This window comes from Camelus bactrianus, chromosome 4 (assembly GCF_048773025.1).
Source record: "Camelus bactrianus isolate YW-2024 breed Bactrian camel chromosome 4, ASM4877302v1, whole genome shotgun sequence".
Classification (NCBI taxonomy): domain Eukaryota; kingdom Metazoa; phylum Chordata; class Mammalia; order Artiodactyla; family Camelidae; genus Camelus; species Camelus bactrianus.
In genome coordinates, this window is record NC_133542.1 from 65,049,463 (window position 1) to 65,068,539 (window position 19,077).

The following is a 19,077-nucleotide window of genomic DNA, read 5'->3' on the forward strand; positions in this document are numbered from 1 at the left end:
TTTCTCCCACAAACTCAGCAAACTGCCCTACCATCCCACAGTTGCTCAAAACCTGGGTCAGGTGGATCTCTGCAGCCTTTTCCCTCGCCCCAAATCCATCAGCCACCAAGCCCCGCAAGCAGTCATGTCATCTGTGCCTGCTCTTCCCCAGTCCTGGTTCTGTCACCCCAGGCCTCGTCACCAGCACTTCTTGTCTGGACTTCAGCATCAGCCCAAGAACCAATCTTCCCAATCAGCCCCACTGCCGATGCATCCTCCAGCGCAGCCAGGGGGTATCTCTGTAAATTTAAACCTGAGCCTGTCATCCCCCCACCCCCACCCTCAACTCTTCTCACAAGCCCTGAGGACAAGAGCCAACTCCTCAACAAGGCCCACCCAAGCTGCCCAGCTCCTCCTCCCTCCCTTCCAGAACACAACGCTGCATTTCTTTCAGTTCCCTGACCATGCTTTAGGACGATTTCTGTCCAAACAAGCCCGGCTCGTCAATGGATAGGTCAGAGGTTAACCAGAAGTTTCACTTGTATTTAGTTAACTCACCCCTCCACTTAGCAACCACCAAAGCAAGGCGAGAGCATGAAAATGTAAGATTTGGGGGGGTTGGGGGGGGTGTATCACTCAGTGGCAGAGCACATGCTCAGCATGCACGAAATACTGGGCTCAATCCTCAGTGCCTCCACTTGAAAAAAAAAACGTTAAAAAAAAATTTTAAACTTTTTTTAAAATGTCAAGATTTGTGGTAAAGAATAAAATCCTCAACTCTCTCCTAACCAGTTTTGATCAAAAGTTTGGTTGCAAGACATCATGGGCATTAAAGATTGCCTAGAAACCAAACGGTCCAGCCATTTCTCTGGACCAATGGCACACACTTTATGTCTGGACCATTGAAGAGCTCTGCACTTGGTCTACATCATTTTGGCCCATTGCACTGTGCTAATCTGGGCCCTCAGCCTGCATTGAAAGATATAATGGGAAATCGGACACAGAAAATTCACTAGTGTTTTATTGTGGGAATGTAGTCACTTACTATTTCCTTTGGGAAAATCTATTGGAAAAATTTCTCTCTGACAGTGTCAAGTAAAACCGGGCTTCTCCTGAGTTACTAGCTTGTTCTGTCTTGTGAGCAATGTGACTCTTTTGTCCACCAGGGTTGTTTTTCCCTTTTTCCTTCGGCTGCCCGGAAGCTTGTGGCAAGACTGAATGCTAAACTTAGTATCTGAGTAGAACTTTTTAGCATGAATTTCTGTCTACTAATTCTACCTCTGCCCTCATATCACTATCCGATTCCTTCTTCTTTCACCCTGATTTTTATCCCTAGTTTTCTCAATGTGGGGAGGAAGCAGGGAAAAGGGGGAGAAGAGTAGGAAGGGGACAACTCTTTCCCCTTTTCTGAATCATGCTGCTAGGTACACGAATGTCAGAGCATCACAGAGCCAGACCTGTCTTTCTCCTCCAGGACCAGAGCCATCTCCAGGTCCCCCTCGTGCACCTTCTTCATCTCTGCAAGCTTGTTTTCCAAGCTCAGCCGAAGCGCCTTCTCCGTTTCTGTCCCAGCAAAGGCCTTTTCCAGTTCTGCTTGGGCGGCTCTCACATCCTAGAGTTAAATTAAATGCAATTTGATGCAATTTTTCAATACAATTGGGAACATTTTGAAAGGAAATTGGATTAAAATATAAATATTTATGACTTTTTCTCCGGCACATTTCCCCTCCCTGAATTGTACTCTACATGGAGAGAATCAGTAATAAATACATTCACAGGCCTCTTTTCCCTCTTGTATCCTGAAGGGTATTAGGCATTTCCGATGGAAAAGACTCAACTCTACAAGAACTGTATTTTCAGTTTTGAAAAATCGGATCAATATTTACAGCTTCCACGACAAGGAGGAATGTGCCTCTCTGTAACTAAACAGACATCAAGTCCTGAGCATCACTATAATCTCCACACAAATTCATCTCACACTCCAGTGCCCCTCACTTTTTTTTTTAAAGATAATGACCATACAATTCTACCATACATTTCCTATATCTCCAAGGTGATTTAAGTGGTGAAAAACTCTATGTTCTTCTTGAGGGGGCGGAGAAGCCCACAAGGAAAGTCTCTAAATCATTCAGGGGGCGTCCGTGTCAGGAAAAAGGCCCTGGTGCTCAGGACAGTGACCTGATAGCAGATTCAGTTCTCCAAGCCCTCATCCCAGCTGCCTCTGATCACATCACAAAGATGAAAGTAAAATCAAACTGGGTTCAAAACCCAGCTCCCCACTGACTTGCTGGGTGACCTTGAGGAGTCACTTAACCTCTCTGATCCCCAGTTTCACAACCTATCAAACAGGGATAACCACCGTCTCATCAAAGAGTTGCCGTCAGACTCCGCCAAAAGCCTGCTGCATCACAGGAAGCTCCAAAAACGCTGGTTCCTCCTCCTCCCTGCCCTCTCCCTCCACAGTGCCGCCTCCACCACTGTCTCCCCAAGAGGGCTGGACAGCCTGCCAATCCCAATGACAGCTAGGAAAACCATTTCTCAATATTCTGAGACAGAAAACAAAATCTATTATTTACTGAGTGCCTACTAATGCCAGGCTTTGAGCAAAGAGCTTTATTTATAAGTTCTTTGATCCTCACCCAACCCTAAAAAGTTCCCTAACTGAGAGACAGGGTTCAGAATGCAGGCTCTGCGGCCAGACCACCTGGCGTTTACCGCCTGGCTGACCTCGGGCGAGTGACTAGGCCACTCTGTCCCTGTGTCAGCTTGTTTTTGTTTTTGTTTTTAAAAGGGGGATGACAAAAGTCTTTACCTTGAAAGTTTACTGAAGGGATTAACTAAATCAACGTACGGGAAGGCTAGGAAAGAAGGGTGCCTCACAGACGGTAAGTAAGCCCTCCATGAGTCGTGAGCTCACTGTCCTTATCACAGCCACTACCGCAGGGCGGGCATCACTGGCTGCATTTCGCAGGTGCAGCCGCGCAGGCGCGGGGAAGGCAAAGGTCTTATCCAAGGTGACAGAGCTAGTAAGTGACAGGGCAGGGACTCAACCCAGTACGCAACCCTAAACCACTGGGAAGCACCTACTGGTGAAAATAAAACGGCTGAACCAATAGAGTAAGTCTCTGAAAAGTCTCAGGATTACATGTTAACGGAAGTTCAGAATTTGGGCTCCGAAGACCCTCCTTTCGGTTTCAGCGCTACTACCCAGGACCAAGACTAAGTTTCTCGCTCTCTCCGAGTCTGTTTCCTTGTCTGTATTCTGGACCTAATATCTATACACCCTCATGGGGGTGATGTGAACGTGATGAATGGGAAAGACCATGACAAGCTGCAAAAGACAACACAAACGTATCTGCTGTTCTGTTTGTGGTGTCATCTCTCCTCTTACCTGCTAAGGAGAATCAGGGTTTCCGGAAGAGGAAGTGACATCACACAACTTCAAAGATCAAGAATTAAGGAACTAGTATTACTTAACACTAGCTTAGTATAGAGGAAAACTTTTTAACATCTAGGAGATAAAAATTTTTGGCCAAGAAACATCCTGACTCCAACCACAGTCACAGGAGGCACCTGACTGAGAGTCAGGAGGAGGAGGAAAGGTAGTTAGTGAGCACAGGTGGGATGGAAGGGTGGAGGGATTGAGGCTGGGCTCTGGGGACAGGGGCCGCATGGGCACTCAATGGCCTGCAAATTAGGGAATCTGGTTCCAGGCTGAGCTATGTTAGGTGAGTCACTTCCCCTCTCTGGGCCTTCGTTTCCTCTTCTGTAAAATAAAGAGAATAAACTAGACGAGAAGGCTGGTGCTGGAGCAACAACACAGGCTGTCAAATCAGCAATCATGTTTGAATCCAGGATTAAACTTGCCCTGGTTAGTATTTCTCTCTGTACCTCTGTGTCCTCACCTAGAGGATGGAGACAATAAAGGGTAGGGTGCAGGGTGTAAGGGTATAAATCCCGTATGTGAAGTGCCTAGAACGGGGCTGGGGCCCAAGAGACACCCAATAAGAGTGGCTTTTGTTTCTGCTGAAACCCTGACAGTTTATGAAAAAAGGAACAAAGTTCTGCCCACTCTGTTATGAACCCACTGCAAGGAGCACATTCTCCTCCGGGCTTCCAGACTTGCCTCTTCTAAAAGGAGTATTCTTTTGGTTAGGAGCTCTTCAACCTGCTGCACCTTCTTCTGAGCATCCTTCTTCACCCGCTGAATTTCAGAGCCGCCCCCTTCAGCCAGGCTCTCAACTGCTTTGCTGCAAAAAGAGGCAAAGGTATAAGACGCACAAGAGGGACAGTCAGATAGTGACTCCAGTCACCCCGAAGAGATGAAAAATATTTGCTGGTCGATTCTCCCACTGGCCTGGGCTGAGCTGCTTTTCTTTTTTAAATTAATATTTGTAATTCAAAAGCACAGATCATTCAATATACAAACGTATCGCACCAACCGTGCAGTACACCTTAAACTTACACAATGTTATACGCCAACTGTATCTCAATTAAAACACGTATGTATGTTTTATATATATTACATATATATATACAGACACAGTGTGCATACCATCCAGTGATTTCCTTAGGGTCAGTTCCAAGAAAAGGAATTACTAAGTTAAAAGATAAGCACACTTTTAAGACATTTGACAGCTATTGCCAAACGCCCCACCGACAAACTTCTGGTAAAGTACACCTTCCCCAGTGGTAGGAAAGGCGGATAGCGGGTCTGACAGATCAGTGTGCAAAGGAGCAGTGTACAACTCAGATAAACCTGACGGAAGGGAGGGTACACGGCGTCTGCCGCTGGAGGGGAAGCACCTCAAACCCAGCAGTGACCGAGGGCAGGGTGTCTAACATAAAAGGCGGAGCTCTCAGCACAGGGCATCATGGAGTGTTCTCGCCGCCTGGCAAGCAGAGGTGGAGCTGGCACACCAAAATCAGACACGGGACCACAGCCACTGATGCTTTTCATTTTGGTTTTTGAAAAAGAAAAATAACGTCGGATATGAATCTGTGAGACACAGACTCAGAGCAGTTCTCATCAGATTTCTAAAACGACTGTGGGTTTCCAGGAGGCAGAATAATAAAGGAAATGGCTCCACCTAAAGCTAGTTTTTCAGAAAAACTGCAAAAGAATAAATCTATTCACCACCGGCCTCCCGTGCCCTACTTTAAGGGTCTGTAACATTTTTCCAACCGAGAGCCACGTGATCAGACACTCACACGTACAGGCCATGTGAATTTTTGACTGAGAACAATGGAAAGTCAAGAGGGCCATACTTGCTGTCCAAGTCTCAAACATGAGTCGCCTGCAAATAAAGATGTCATTCATATCTTGTTTCCTCTCACGGGTCAGCCTTCAGAAGGCCCCATTGTCATGATATCATTTTAATGGAATTTGATGGGAACAAGGGGCTCTGAGGCTGGACAGCTCTGCTTCCGAATTCTGACTCTATTATGTCCTCAGTGTGACTCCGGGTAAATTACCTCTCACACCTGAGTTTCCTCACGTGAAAAATGAGATGATTACCTCTTAGGAGGAATGCACTAGCACACGTGGTGACCGGAGCACAGCACCCTTTCCTCTCCGATCTGAGTGCTGCCTGTTGGGCCCGAGGCCACCACAGTGCTGGCCCCCTGCTGAGATATTGTGACAGGCCTCATTCCACTCCTCTGCTGGCGTCTGAGCTGAGAACAGATCATTTCTGGCCAGAACTAAGGCCACCGCTGCCACCTCCTGATTAATGCTGTGAAGTGTCCTCGGCGCCCCCTCCCTGGGCTCGTGTCTTGATCAGTGCTGTCTGGAATTCACAGTGACTCACATCATTGCCCTCACTTCTCGAGAGGCATTACACATGGCTGGAAGATTTCTGTACTAGCAGCTTCCCCCTCTGAGCCTTGGGTGCAGGATTTTTCCTGTCCCAAGTTTCCACTGACCGCCACGAATGTTCCAGCCTTGGGCTCTATAGAGACTCCTCTAGAAAATAACCCACTCTATTACCCCCTCCCCCCCGCGCCCCTCCCTCCCCCGGCCCAGTGAGTGCAATACACCATCCCCTCCTCTCAGCCCAGATCAACCCTTTGGGTTTCACAGTCAGACTCATACACGCGGTCAAGAGGCTGTCTACAATTTTTAACAAGTACCGACTGGTATTATTCAGTTTGGTTGCGTTTTAGTTATACCAATAAAATATATTCCCAATAATAAATGTTCCAACTTTTCATTTATCATCTTTGTATTTTACAGTTACTAGAGCAGTAAGATTTACACTCGGCAGTGCGGTGCAGTTCTCCCCTACTAATGGAATTATTATTTTTGTTTGTGTTTTAAAGCCACAGAGATAAAATTTACTCCCGACAATATGTCTGCTTTTGTTTTTAATGTCCCCTTATTGTAACCGATACATAGAACAATGGCAAGCCAGCAGGCATGTATGTCTACGCCACAGTGAGGCAGTGAGTCCCAAACAGACCAGTCCCAGCTCTGTGACCAACCTGGGCAAGTCCTCCCACTCCTCTGAGCCTCAGTCTTCTCTTCACTCAAATGGGGATACTGGCCGCCTCAAACAGTGATTGTAAAATCAAACGCGATAAAGGATGTCAATTACCAGGCACGGGGTTTGGGGCAAAGTGGGATTTCAATAAATGTTAGTTTCTGCCTTCTACCCTTTCCTGCTTTATAGAATCCAGGGCAAGAGATGAGAAAGACAGCAAGACTTTAGGAGAGGAGAGGTTGAGAGAAACTGGTCTAACCCAGCTTTCCACCCAATACAGGAAAGAACTTTCCATAAACACCAGCCTCGCTACCTTTTGTAACCATCAACATTTCCTCTTGACCTTTTCCATTCTAATTATAGCTCTTTAGGAAAAGCAGGGGCTTTTCCTGTAACAGCTCCCATATCTCTTTTCCATCAACAAGTATGTGCCACACACAGACTGCCAGGTGCTGGACAGCTAGGGGTAAAGAAAGGCAGCTTTAGCAGGTGTGTGTAGACACGGCACACACCCCACGGCAGGGATGAGAAGCCAAGACTCAGAGGCCAAAGACCCACCTATCGGCAGGGCCAAGCCAGAGCCCCTTCCCTTTCCACTGGTCCCACGACATACAGTCATGTCGGGGAAATGATGATCACACACAGGAAAATAAAGAATATGAAACCTAGTGCTGGACCAGCAGTCAGGGGCTTGAGTTCTAATCCCAGCTCTGAGCTTTCTAAGCGGTTTTAGTCGTGGTCCTTCCCTTCTACAGGCCTCAACTCCCCCTTTCCTATAACATGAGGTTTTCTTTGAGAGTTGCCCAGCTCCCAGGGTAATGATGGAATGTAAATGGATGTGACAGCGTCTGGTAAACTGAAAAGTGCTACACACACGGGACTGTCGTCATACACCAGAGAAGTCTCTGAAGAGGTCGAGACGGGGGCTTCGGGCAGCCACGGGATGCAGCCTTTACGGAGGGAAGGCAACAGGAAAGGCACCTGGACCAGGAGGGGACTGGAAGCTGAAGAGACCTGCTGGAGCAAGGCCAGAACCACAGGAGCGGAACATTTTTAGTCTCTGTGAACCACATGGGAGAAAGCGGGGCAGTGCAGTCACTGCAAATAGCCTCAAACAGAACTCCTCGCCAGGAGGCATCCTTGACCCTGCCCTTCCCACCCACAACTGAGCCCTGCAGATCTGCTTCCTAAATTTAACTTTCCATCCCCCCAGGCATCCCATCCCAAATCTCTCATCCAAACTTCTAGACCAGCCTCCTAACCCTGCCTCCACCCATGCTCCCTCTACAGAACATCTCCCACTCAGCATCCACGGTGACCTTTGGAAAAACAAAGCCCTGTTTGTGTCAGTTGCTTAAAACCCATGACTACTTTCCATCTATTCTCAGGATCAATACCAGAATCTCCGGAGTGGCCTCCAGACCCTACAGGACAAGACCGAGCCCCCTACACTTGTTCTTCCTCAGACCTGCACGGTCCCTTCTCTTTCGACACTTCTTCTCCACCTTCCACCTGGTTACGTCCTACTTACCCCTCTGATCTCGTCCCAAACACTACCTTCCCAGCTGTGTACCTATATTTATACACCTATTCCCGCTGCTACAAACTTTCAAAGCTTCCTTTATTTTTCTCAGAGCTCTTTTCCCAATTTGTATTTACATATCTATTATTCCAAGTATTTGTTCCCCATACCCCTTCCAGGGTGTAAGCCCCGCACATCTGTTTGAATCAGACTATATTCCCAGGAACCTGGTCCGGGGCTGCACACAGCAACTGCTTGATAAAAATTCATAAAACTGCTGAATAAATTTATAAAGCTGGTCAGACCAAAAAGAGCCTTAACACTGACAGATCTGACTTCCTGCCCAGAGAATGATGTGCTTCCAAAAAACAAGAGCAACCAACGAAAACAAAAATATGTTACTCTAGTTTATTCATTCATTCATTCACTCAGAAAATATCCTGTGTGCAAGGTCAGCATAACTCAAAGAAGCCTGGGCCAGGGAACCCCTAGTCTACTCAGAGCCAACAGCAGTCCGTTCCGGCTGCTGGCAGGGTGACAATTGGGAATTATATGGCCTGGCCCAGAGCAGAGCAGCTGCGCCCTGGGACAAAGACGTCGTGCTCCTGGTCTGCGGTCCCCGGCAGGGGCCCTGCTCCCACGACAGACAGAGCATCTTCATGTGCGCTGCAGCCAGATCCTCGGTGGGTCAGCTCTGGGAAGTCTGACTCCTCTCTCACCAAGTGAAACTCAGCACACTTTGGTGCTCCCAGCATGCCCACAGATGTCCTCTGTCGCTGCATCTTGATTACACTCCACGTGTGGCATGCTGTGAGGCTCACCCGCCTCTGATGAGCTCCAAGTGAAGGGCTGTCTCTTCTCAAATCCTCGGCACGGGGCACGTTTACGTAAGAAACGTTTATGAATGAATGAATGTATGACCAGCTGACTCATAGGCTGTATTCTCTGAATGGTGCTTGTTGTTCAATAAATATTTAAATTAATTAACTGACTGATGAAATAAAATAAGAGTTTTCAAATGTTTGAAAGCAGGAGAACCCCTCTTTTAAACAAAAGACTACAAGGGACCTTAGTACATAAGACAGATACAAAAATGAGTCACTCTGGTGGAAGCTGCCCCCTCTGCCCACCTGGCCTCACCCACCGCAGGGGTCCTGAGGACCCCCAGGCCCCTAGACCTTCTACAGTGATGCAAATGAATGAGCTGCTGATGTAATTTACAACGTGGATGGGTCTCGCAGACGCATCGCTTTGGAAAGAGGCCAGACACAAAAGGGTTCGTGCCCAGCGTACAACTCCATTTCTATAAAGTTCAAAAAGAGGCAGAACTAAGTAGTACAGACACCAGTGGTCAACACAGTGGTTATCTTTGTGGGAAAGGGTAAGTTCTGGGGGCACAAAGGAAACATCTGGGGGGCTAGTGATGCTCTGGTTTCTGATGTGGATGCGGGCCCCACAAGTGTATTCACTTTGTGAAAATTCATCCCGCTGTACACTTAATGTCCGTTCATTTTTCTGTAAGTATGTTACATGTTTAAAGTTTGTTGAATAATTAAATACAGATGAAAACCTCCCTGGGGTCCTCAGTGCTCAGCCCGAGAAGTGGCTTAGGAACACAAGGTTCTCTTTTACCGCCGCACCCAGCCTGCACCGTCGGAGCCCTGAGCCCAGGATGCAGGTACTCACGAGGCTTTGATGAGCAGCTGCTCTCTCTCCTGGAGCTCCCGCTTCAGACTCTCCACTTCCACCTTGAGCTCGATGTTCTTCCAGACAAGATTAGGAAAGAAAAGAAATGGTGTCAAACACAGGACCTCCAAAGGCCGGCAGTGGGGAACCCGCTTTCGGCGTGGACTGGCAGCATGATACTTGTAACAGGCAGATGTTAGACTCAGACCCTCACTGGCCTTGGGGCACCGGGAGAAGGGAATCATTAAACACTGGTGGTCTCAAAAGAAAGCCTTGGATTTCTCAAGGCTTGGAACAATTATGTAAATTTTCCAAGCTTCTAACAGCCAGAGCATTCAAACATTGAGGCATAAATGTCATACAAGTGAGGCTGATTTAAAAATTGTTTGCCCTCCGCCAAGCAAATTTACAGGCAATTCTGCAGTTTGCTTTTACCATTCCAAGGCAATTACTTCTGGTTGTTTACAATCATGCATGTGGTGGCTGGAGCACTGGAAATGTGTTATAGCTTCAAAAAAAAAAATAAAATGTGGGAGGCAGCATCACTGCCTGACTCATTTCACTATGAGACTTCAGGGTCCTCCCCTACCACAGAGCCACAACCACCCAGGGCCAGCTGTCTACAAGGGACACCACAGTGTTGCCCAACCCGCTGCCTCTTAATTGACTGGAACAAAAGGAGTCACACATGGCCTTGGGCTTATCACGCACATGAGAATCCAAAGAGAATTTTTGGCAAACGGATCAGAACGTGAGGCAGTGGGGCAGCGATGGTTCACAAACCAGTCCACAAACGTATCCCAGATGGAACACTGGATGAATTCACGCAGTCAAGACAGGGGTCTGAGTGCAGGGTTTGCAGAGGACTGATGTCAATACAAGATTTCTCTGAAACCTTGCTCCTGTTTTATTTTAAAAATTTTGCCTACTTTACATTCTACTCCATAATACATGTGTAGTATTTTAAATAAAAATAACACTGGCAGTAAAATTTCCAATCTCAGAGGCCAGGCCTTCCTCCTTTCGGCCCAGCAACCCTGTGGGGAAGAGCATCTCGACTGAGAAGTCAGTCAGAATGGAAAGGTCATAGGCTTGGGACCAGAAGGACCTGGATTCAAATTCTGCCTCCGCCGTTTACCAGGAGGAAACCGTGGTGAATCAGTGGAGGCTCACTGACTCATTCCTTCACTTCACAGACCCGGCCCGATCCCTGTAACGGGCCAAGCACGGGCCGCGCATGGGGGCCACTGTGGTGTAAACGAGCCGGACGCGGGCCCTGCCTTCAAGCTCACATCGAATACAAGAGCAGAAGTGCGAGCCTGTAACTGTCCTTAGAAGCACCAGCCCAGGAGGTGAGAAAGCACCGTTTCTCCTTTCAGATCCCTCGAGCGTCACATGGAAAACAGGAAGCCCACCTGACGTGGCGGATCTGAGGACTGAATGAACTAACAAACGAGAAGAGGTCAGGAGACAAGGCTCAGAACGTGTTAGTTTCTTCACCGTCAAACATGAGGAACTAAAGAAGTCATCTCTGCAGCAGAAATCTTCCCAGAAGAAATTGATCTTCACCTAAATAACACTGAGTGACGGTGAACAATGTCTTCATCTGTGGTTTTGGGGAAACTGCAGAAACATCCTTCAGAGGGAGGATTGCTTTCCCAGCTCTCCGAAAGGCAGAGAGCTTCTATGTAAGAGCTGATACCGTATGATCTAAGTGTTCTGCTTTCTGCTGAACCAGCTGCCCCCTCCGCCTAGCAAATTTAAAAGACTGCATAGCTAGTGCGTCCACCAGATGATTGTTTGCAAGCCCAATACTTCAAGTTATAAATTTATGTACATGGTGACCATAATTTCCAAACCCAAAAAATCAAGACACCTTATAAGTATAAAATGGACTATCATTATAAAAAAGAATGAAGAGGCTCTTAAACCACTACTAAGGAAAGATACCCAAGATATGGTGAAGGAAAAATGCCAGGTATGGAACAGAATATGCTCACATTTATGTACAAAGGGAGTTTATACACATAAACATTCACACACACACTTGTATACACATAAAATGTGTAAGGAATTAATAATGTTGGTTAGATCTAAGGGGCTAGGAGACAAGAGTGGAAGAAAGTCTTTTCAATGTCTATCTTTCAGGCTTTCTGATTTTGAACCATGTGCACCTGTCTGAAAACTTAAAATTTAAATAAAAGAGCAGTTAGATCAAGTCATCTAACCAAACAATAGAAAAGAAGAGCTGAAAGAGTGTAGGACAATGAGGTGGGCAGACCTGGGTTCAAAATCCACCTCCCAGAGCAGCGATATGACACCGAGCAAGTTATTTATCTTCCCTGAGCTTCAGTTTCCTCTCCTGCAAGATGAGGATCATCTGCACTGTCCAGGACTGTCTTGAGAATTAAAATAAGATGATGAATGTCCACACGGCCAGGACAGTGGTGACCCAGAGTAGACAATTAACATGTTTTGATTTCCTATCACCCATATCAGTTCTGAGATACATGCAAATCACACTCACACATAAAATGTTCTAGGCTATTGATTTTTCTGTAAAATTTCTATTGCATCGCCACTGCCTTACAGCAAAGAGGAGAGCCTCATTGTCTTTCCACCCCCGCAATGAAAAAAATTGTGTCCTGAGGGACAAGGGAGCTTTTCGATTCTTGAAAACGCTCAGAAGTACAGTACAATCCCTCTTCAAGAAAAGTCCGCTTAAGTCCATCCACTGAAACTCAAGGAGAGTTCTTTTTCCTCCTTCAAGTTTCCACTGGTGCAAACTTCAGAAGAGAAAACAAATGGAATAATTCCCAAGCCAAGGGCTAATCTACTGGAGAAAGCCAAGAAATGGGCCCTGAAATAATGTTTGTACTTGTGCCTTTTTATGAAAGCCAACTTCTCTGTTCAACTTTCAGAACCAAGGTTTGTTTTCAGGCAGAGACCTCCAGGTCAAGACTTCAGATGGGAACGGCCTTTCTTCCTGACAGTTATAAGCAAGCACACAAGGAAAACAGAAGAGAAAACCAGACAACCCTAACCGCGCCGCCAATGGAAGCCTCGCTAAGACAATGGTAACTGCCAAGCACTGACTGTGCGCTGAGGCTTTGCATCTGTCGACTCATTCTAATCCACACAAATAAGCCCTAGACAGAGGGGTTATCACCTAACTCTGGAAGCCAGCCCGGGGAGCCGAAGTGACCTGCCTGCAGTTACCCAGGTTAGTTGCTAACAACAGGATGCAATTCCAAAGACATTCCACCATTTCACTGTCTTTGTCTAAATTATAAATAATGAGAAAAAGGCAACTGAGACATGACAAATCAGAAGTCTGATTTTAAGAAAAGAGAAGGACTCTCTTAAAATTAATCTTGTATCGCTTTGCTTAATACTAAGGTCATTCTATTGTCTGTCTGCTCCCCATAATCAATTCAGATGAAATGAAAGCAGCTCCATCTATTCATGCCAACTCTGCGAACAAATACTCATCAAACTTCTGCTCAGAATGACTATGAGAAAAGACACCGGGGAGGGCAGTGAGAAGTGGGACACTCACAGTTTTGTAGACGTGTTCGGTGGGGCCGTCAAGTTCCTGTTGCATCCTTTCCTCCAAGAAATAGATGCGGAGCTTTAGGTTAAAGTTTTCTTTCTTCAGTTCAGTGATTTGCTAGAAAATAAGCACAGATGGGTTATCAAAAGTAAGGTCTGAGGGCCAACATCTGCATTAATCCCCATAGCTTCCGGGGCTACAAACGGAGTCAGGGCTTACCTTTGCTCCAACTGCACCAACCCAGAATTGAGTGGCTCCCACGAGCTACACTAAGGACAATCTGAGCACTGGGATGAATAATGACTGAGTGGAGAAAGAATTCATGACTCCACACTGATAGTAAATAAGTAAAGAAAGAAAGGAAAGGGAAGGAAGAGGGGAAGCTCTCCTTTACGAAAGAAGTCCAGTTAATAAATGTAGCAGAACAACAGGAACAGAAAATCACCGTTATGCAACTGGTCTAGTAATAACTGAGTCAGGCAGGAATCACCAACGCTAAAAGCATTTGGTCAAAGAGCACTGGGGAACACGGTATTCCTTCCCATCGTCTCAAGGTATCACCGCACAGACGGTTTATCACTTACAAAAGGAAAAGGTATCTTCACAATTCAGAAAGCTAGAAGACACCACCTTAATCAAGAGGATATGTTTACTATCACCGCTGGCGGAACAAACCGACATCTCATGGGTCCTGAACTAAATCACGGAAAGTAAGCAATTTCATTTAAAATGTTAAAATGCCTACAACTTCTGACCTGCATCTGCTAAAGAGTCATCAATCAGACAAATCCAAATCGAAGGACATCATACAAAACAACAGGCCTGGACTCTTCAAAAATCTCAGGGACGGTGTTAAGGCAAACATAGCTGGGGAACTCTTCTAAATAGACAGAAGTAAAATCTTGATTTTTTTTTAAAGCCGCATGGGGATAAGTAGGAGAGTCTGAACAACAATTTTATATTAGGATGGTATTATGATTTTGTAGGAGAATGTCCTAAGTAAGAGATACACGCTGAAGTACTTAAGGGTGCTGTCATGATGTCCACGACTAACTCGCTAATGAGTGAGGAGGGAGGGAAAAAAGAGAGACAAAGCAGACACAGCAAAATATGAGTGGATGAATCTACATGAAGAATACATGGTTGTTTGTTGTACTATTTTGCAACTTTTTCCTACGTTTGAAATTTGTTAACATTAAAATTTGGAAAGGAAAAAAAGAACAGATGAAGAGAACTGATATTTACCAAGACCCTACTATGTAACTGAAACTGAGCTTAGGTAATTTACATACAGTATCCCCATCCCTAAAACAACTCTGGGAAAGTATTACTCCCACTAAACACATGATCAAATATCACACGAACAGTGGAAAAGCTGAGACACTTATCCCGCCCTGACTCCAGTGACTATGATGTGTCAGGTGAACCTCACTGCCGCAAGCAAATACCTGATTTGTTAGTTTGGGTCATCCAGCAAGCTTTTTGAAGCAGGTTAACCTAACTCCAAAAACAGCCATTAGTGTACACACTAGAGCTTCTTCCTAGTATTTTTATATCACCATGTTAAAATAGCTGGATGTTTTTCAAAATCCTTCCACCACCACTCATCTCTCTGTTCATACAGGTTTCATTCTCTGCCTGTGAAGAAAAAAAAAGACTCCCTTCCTTAACACTGTTTTAATGAGAATGAGAGAACCACAGGCTAGGAGGGAACTTTAAACTAGTCAAGGGTGATGGCTCCACCTCTTTGGGGAGGAAAGGTGGATAGAGGAGCCATGAAGGAGACTTCTGGGGTGCTGACAGAGTTCCATTTCTTGTCCTGGATGATGGTTATACGGCTATGTTCACTTTTTTGATAATTTACTGAACTGTTCACATGTGCTTTCAATGTGTTCCTATATGTATGTCTTAGTTCACCTGTTACATTTTTGAACGTCAACTAGTCCATGATTATAAGCAAATTATGATATGGCCACTCGACAGAATCTTACGGAGCCACAAAAAAGAATAAGAGGTCACTCTGTGTACTCAAAGGAAATTATCAAGAGACATTGTTAAATAAAAACATTACAGTATAGAACATTTTATGTGGCAGGCTACCATTTTAAAAAGTAGGAGGAGGATATGAATTATGATTACTTGCTTGATATAAATGGTATGTATCTGGAAGTATACTACATAACCTTTTTACCTTTTGAATGTTGTACCATATAAATTTACTAATAAAAAATGAGTTAAAAATAATAACACATGAATGCATCCTTTTTAAAGACCATTTGAACTGTGAAGGGAGTGCTGCTGATGCTTCACAAAACCCAGTGTGTCTGCCCATGCCAGAACTCGTGCATCTGATGTACGCCTTCCACTCACAAAGTCACTACTCCTGCTCAGTTCTCAAAGGGGAAGCAGAAAGACCAGGGGCTTTGGAGACAACACTAAGTTCAATCCTAACTCTCCTTCTCATGGAGTAGCTCTAGATAGGTTACCTCTCGGAGCCTCAGTTTCTTCACTTCTAACATAAAGCTAATAAAATTGATCTCATAGGTTTTTGTCAGTACTAAATGAAATAAAATACTGTATAGGGGATGCCTAAGACAGGGTCAACAAAACGCACAAAGAATGGAGAAGAAAGTAAATGATTTGGGGGGATCAAATCAAAATGTGAAACTTCAAACTACAAAAAGATCCACGAACATGGTTTAAAGTCATGTGATAAAAATGTCTGCAATACGCCAAGACAAAGAGTGAACTGTCTCAAAATGAATGGCAAAATGGAAAGTCTCACAGAGAAACAGAAAACACAGAAAAGACCCAAATGCAAATTTTAGAACTGAAAAATATAAAAACCAACTAAAAAAATGGAATGGATAGGCTCAAAAAAAATGGAGCTGGCATAGAAAGATTCAGTGAACTTGAAGACAGATCAACAAAAATTATCCAATATGAAAACGAGGGTAGGGGAAAGACTAGGAAAAAAATTAACAGAGCCTCAGGGACCTCTGAGACAATACTAAAAGGTCTTTCATCAGAGTCCTAGAAAAAAATAGGAGAGTGCGGTATTTAAAAATTTGAAGAAATAATAACTTTAAACTTTCTAATTTTGGAAAAAAGCATAAAGCATACAGATTAAACAAGTTCACCAAACACCAAACAGGATAACTAAAGACCAAAAATCAAGCAAACAAAAACTCTTGAAAGCAGCCAGAGAGAAATACACATCATACATGGGGAACAATGATTCAAAGGACAGCAGATTTCTCAGTCAAAGCTATAGAGGCCAGAGCGCAGAACAATACCATTAAAATACTGAAAGAAATTATCATGCTAGATAGAATTCTTTTTTAAAATATTTTATTATTTTTTGGTAAGGGGGGGTAATTAAGTTTATTTATTTTTAATGGAGGTACTGGGGATTGAACCCAGGACCTCATGCTTGCTAAGCACGTGCTCTACCACTTGAGCTATACCCTCCCCTCTAGATAGAATTCTATATCCACTAAACATATCCTTAAGCAGTGAAGGTAAAATGAAGACATTCTCAAATGAAGGAAAACCAGCTGAATCCACGGCCAACATACCTGCTCTAAAAGAAACGCTAAAGGAAGTTCCCCAGACCAAAGGGAAGTATACAAGAGGGAAATGTGGAACTTCAGACATGAAGGAACAGAAAAACAAGTGGTAAATATCTAGGTAACTATCTAGAAAAACAGTAGAAATGAAAATCTCTCAAGTTTTTAAAAACACGTATGATAGTAAAGCAAAAGTTAAAATATAGTCGGTGGGGTTTTCAATGTATTTGGATATGAAACATACTAGGGATAGGTGTTGGTAACATTTTTACATTTCACTTACATTTAAAGGAAAAGTTACTATAATCTCTAAAGCAATCACTAAAATTATTTAAATGTTTTTTAAGTAAGCTATATGAAGAGATATGCTCAAAAACTTAATATATTTTAAATAATCCAAAAGAAGGTTTCAAACAGGAAAGAGAAGAATAAAAATAGAAGAAACAACAGAAAACAAATAAGAAAATGGTGGGCCTAAATCAAAATGCATTGATACATGTTAAATGTAAACGATATGAACATACCAATTAAAATACAGAGATTATGAGAATGGATAAACAGCCCAAAGCTGTATACAAGAAACCTACTTCAAATATAATGATACAGTTAGAAAAAGATGTATTATGCAAACACTAATTAAAAGAAAGCTGGAGTGGTTGTTAATATATGAAACTGCAGACTTCAGAGCAAAGAAAATTATTCAGGGATGCAAAGGGGCACTACATAATAGTGAAAGAACATAAGAATCCTAATTGTGTGTGCACCTAACATTCCAGCCCCAAATTCACGACGCAAAAACTGACAGAATTGAAAGGAGAAATGGACAAATCCACAATTGCAGTTGGATACTTCAATACTCCTCTCTCTTTAGTCTGTAGAAAAAGTAGACCAAAAAATCAACAAGAATAGAAAAAAGCTGAATAACTAACTGAATCTAATGTATATTTATAAAACACTCTACCCAACAACTCAAGTGAGCATGGAACAGTTACCAAGATATCCTGGGTCATAAAAGAAACCTTAACAAACTTAAAAGAACTGAAATCAAACCATGTTCCCTAAACATAATGGATTTCAACTAGAAATGAATAGAAAGAAAATTGGAAAATTCCCAAATACTTAGAAATTAAATAGCACATTTCTAAATAATCCATGGGTAAAAGCGAAGTCTCAAGGGAAATCAAAAGATATTTTGAATTAAATGAAAATGAAACTATATCAAAATCTGTAGGATACAGTTAAACACTTAGAGGAAATTGATACTATTTAATGCTTTAGAAAAGAAGAAATATGTCAAATCAGTAACTTAAGCTTCTACTTTTAGAAACCATGAAAAGAGCAAAATAAACCCAAAGCAAAAAGACTGATAGATATAATAAACATAAAAGCAGAAATCAATGAAATGGAAAAGAGTAAAACAACAGATAAGAATCAATTTTAAAAGACAGCTCTTTCAAATGATCATTGATATTAATGTAACTCTAGCAAGACTGGCAAGAAAAACAAAAAGCGAAGATACAAATTACCAATATCAAGAAAGAGGAGCTATCATTACAGATCCCACAGTAATTAAAAGGATAATATAAGAATAATGCATACAATGGTAGCTCACAGAGAAAAAAATGTGACAATAAATATACACATGTTTATGTATAACTGAAAAATTGTGCTCTACACTGGAATTTGACACAACATTGTAAAATGATTATAAATCAATAAAAAATGTTTAAAAAAAAAGAATAATGCATATAAATCTATGCACATAAATTGAGCTTAGATGAAATAACACAATTCCTGCCAAGGCATGAATTATCAAAATCCACCAAAGAAATAAGAGAAACTGAACAATCTTATAGCTATTTAGAAACTTAAATGTGTAATTAAAAACTTTCCAAAGAAGAAAATTTCAGATCAAGATGATTTCAGTAGTAATTTCTACCAAATATTTACAGAGGAAATAACACCAGTTTTACACAATCCCTTCCAGAAAAGAGAAGATGAAACAAAATGCTGATGAAATCAAGAACCTAAATAAGTGAGGAAACCTACTTACCATATTCATGGATTGGAAAACTCAATATAATAATGATGTCAGTTCTCTCCAAATTGATCCCTAGATTTTATACAATCCCAATCAAAATCCCTACAGGAGTTCTTACAGATATAAACAAGCCAATTATGAAATTTATTTGGAACAGTAAAAGAGCTAGGTGAGTGAAAACAATTTTGAAAAAAAATCCAACGAAACAGAATACAGAAATAGACCCATACAATTATGGTCAACTG

At 43.2% G+C, this 19,077-nt stretch overlaps 1 protein-coding gene across 5 annotated transcripts in view; it reads right to left on the reverse strand.

The window, feature by feature from the left end:
* CDK5RAP2 (CDK5 regulatory subunit associated protein 2) overlaps positions 1-19,077 on the reverse strand; it is a 167,473-nt gene that overhangs the window by 125,825 nt on the left and 22,571 nt on the right. For all 5 annotated transcript variants that reach the window (XM_045513130.2, XM_010950351.3, XM_010950349.3 and 2 more), the window contains exons 4-7: positions 13,229-13,339; positions 9,670-9,746; positions 4,106-4,229; positions 1,437-1,591 (exon numbers count right to left, since the gene is read on the reverse strand). In XM_045513130.2, coding sequence (XP_045369086.2) covers positions 1,437-1,591; positions 4,106-4,229; positions 9,670-9,746; positions 13,229-13,339 — 467 coding nt within the window. The remainder of the gene's footprint in view (positions 1-1,436; positions 1,592-4,105; positions 4,230-9,669; positions 9,747-13,228; positions 13,340-19,077) is intronic.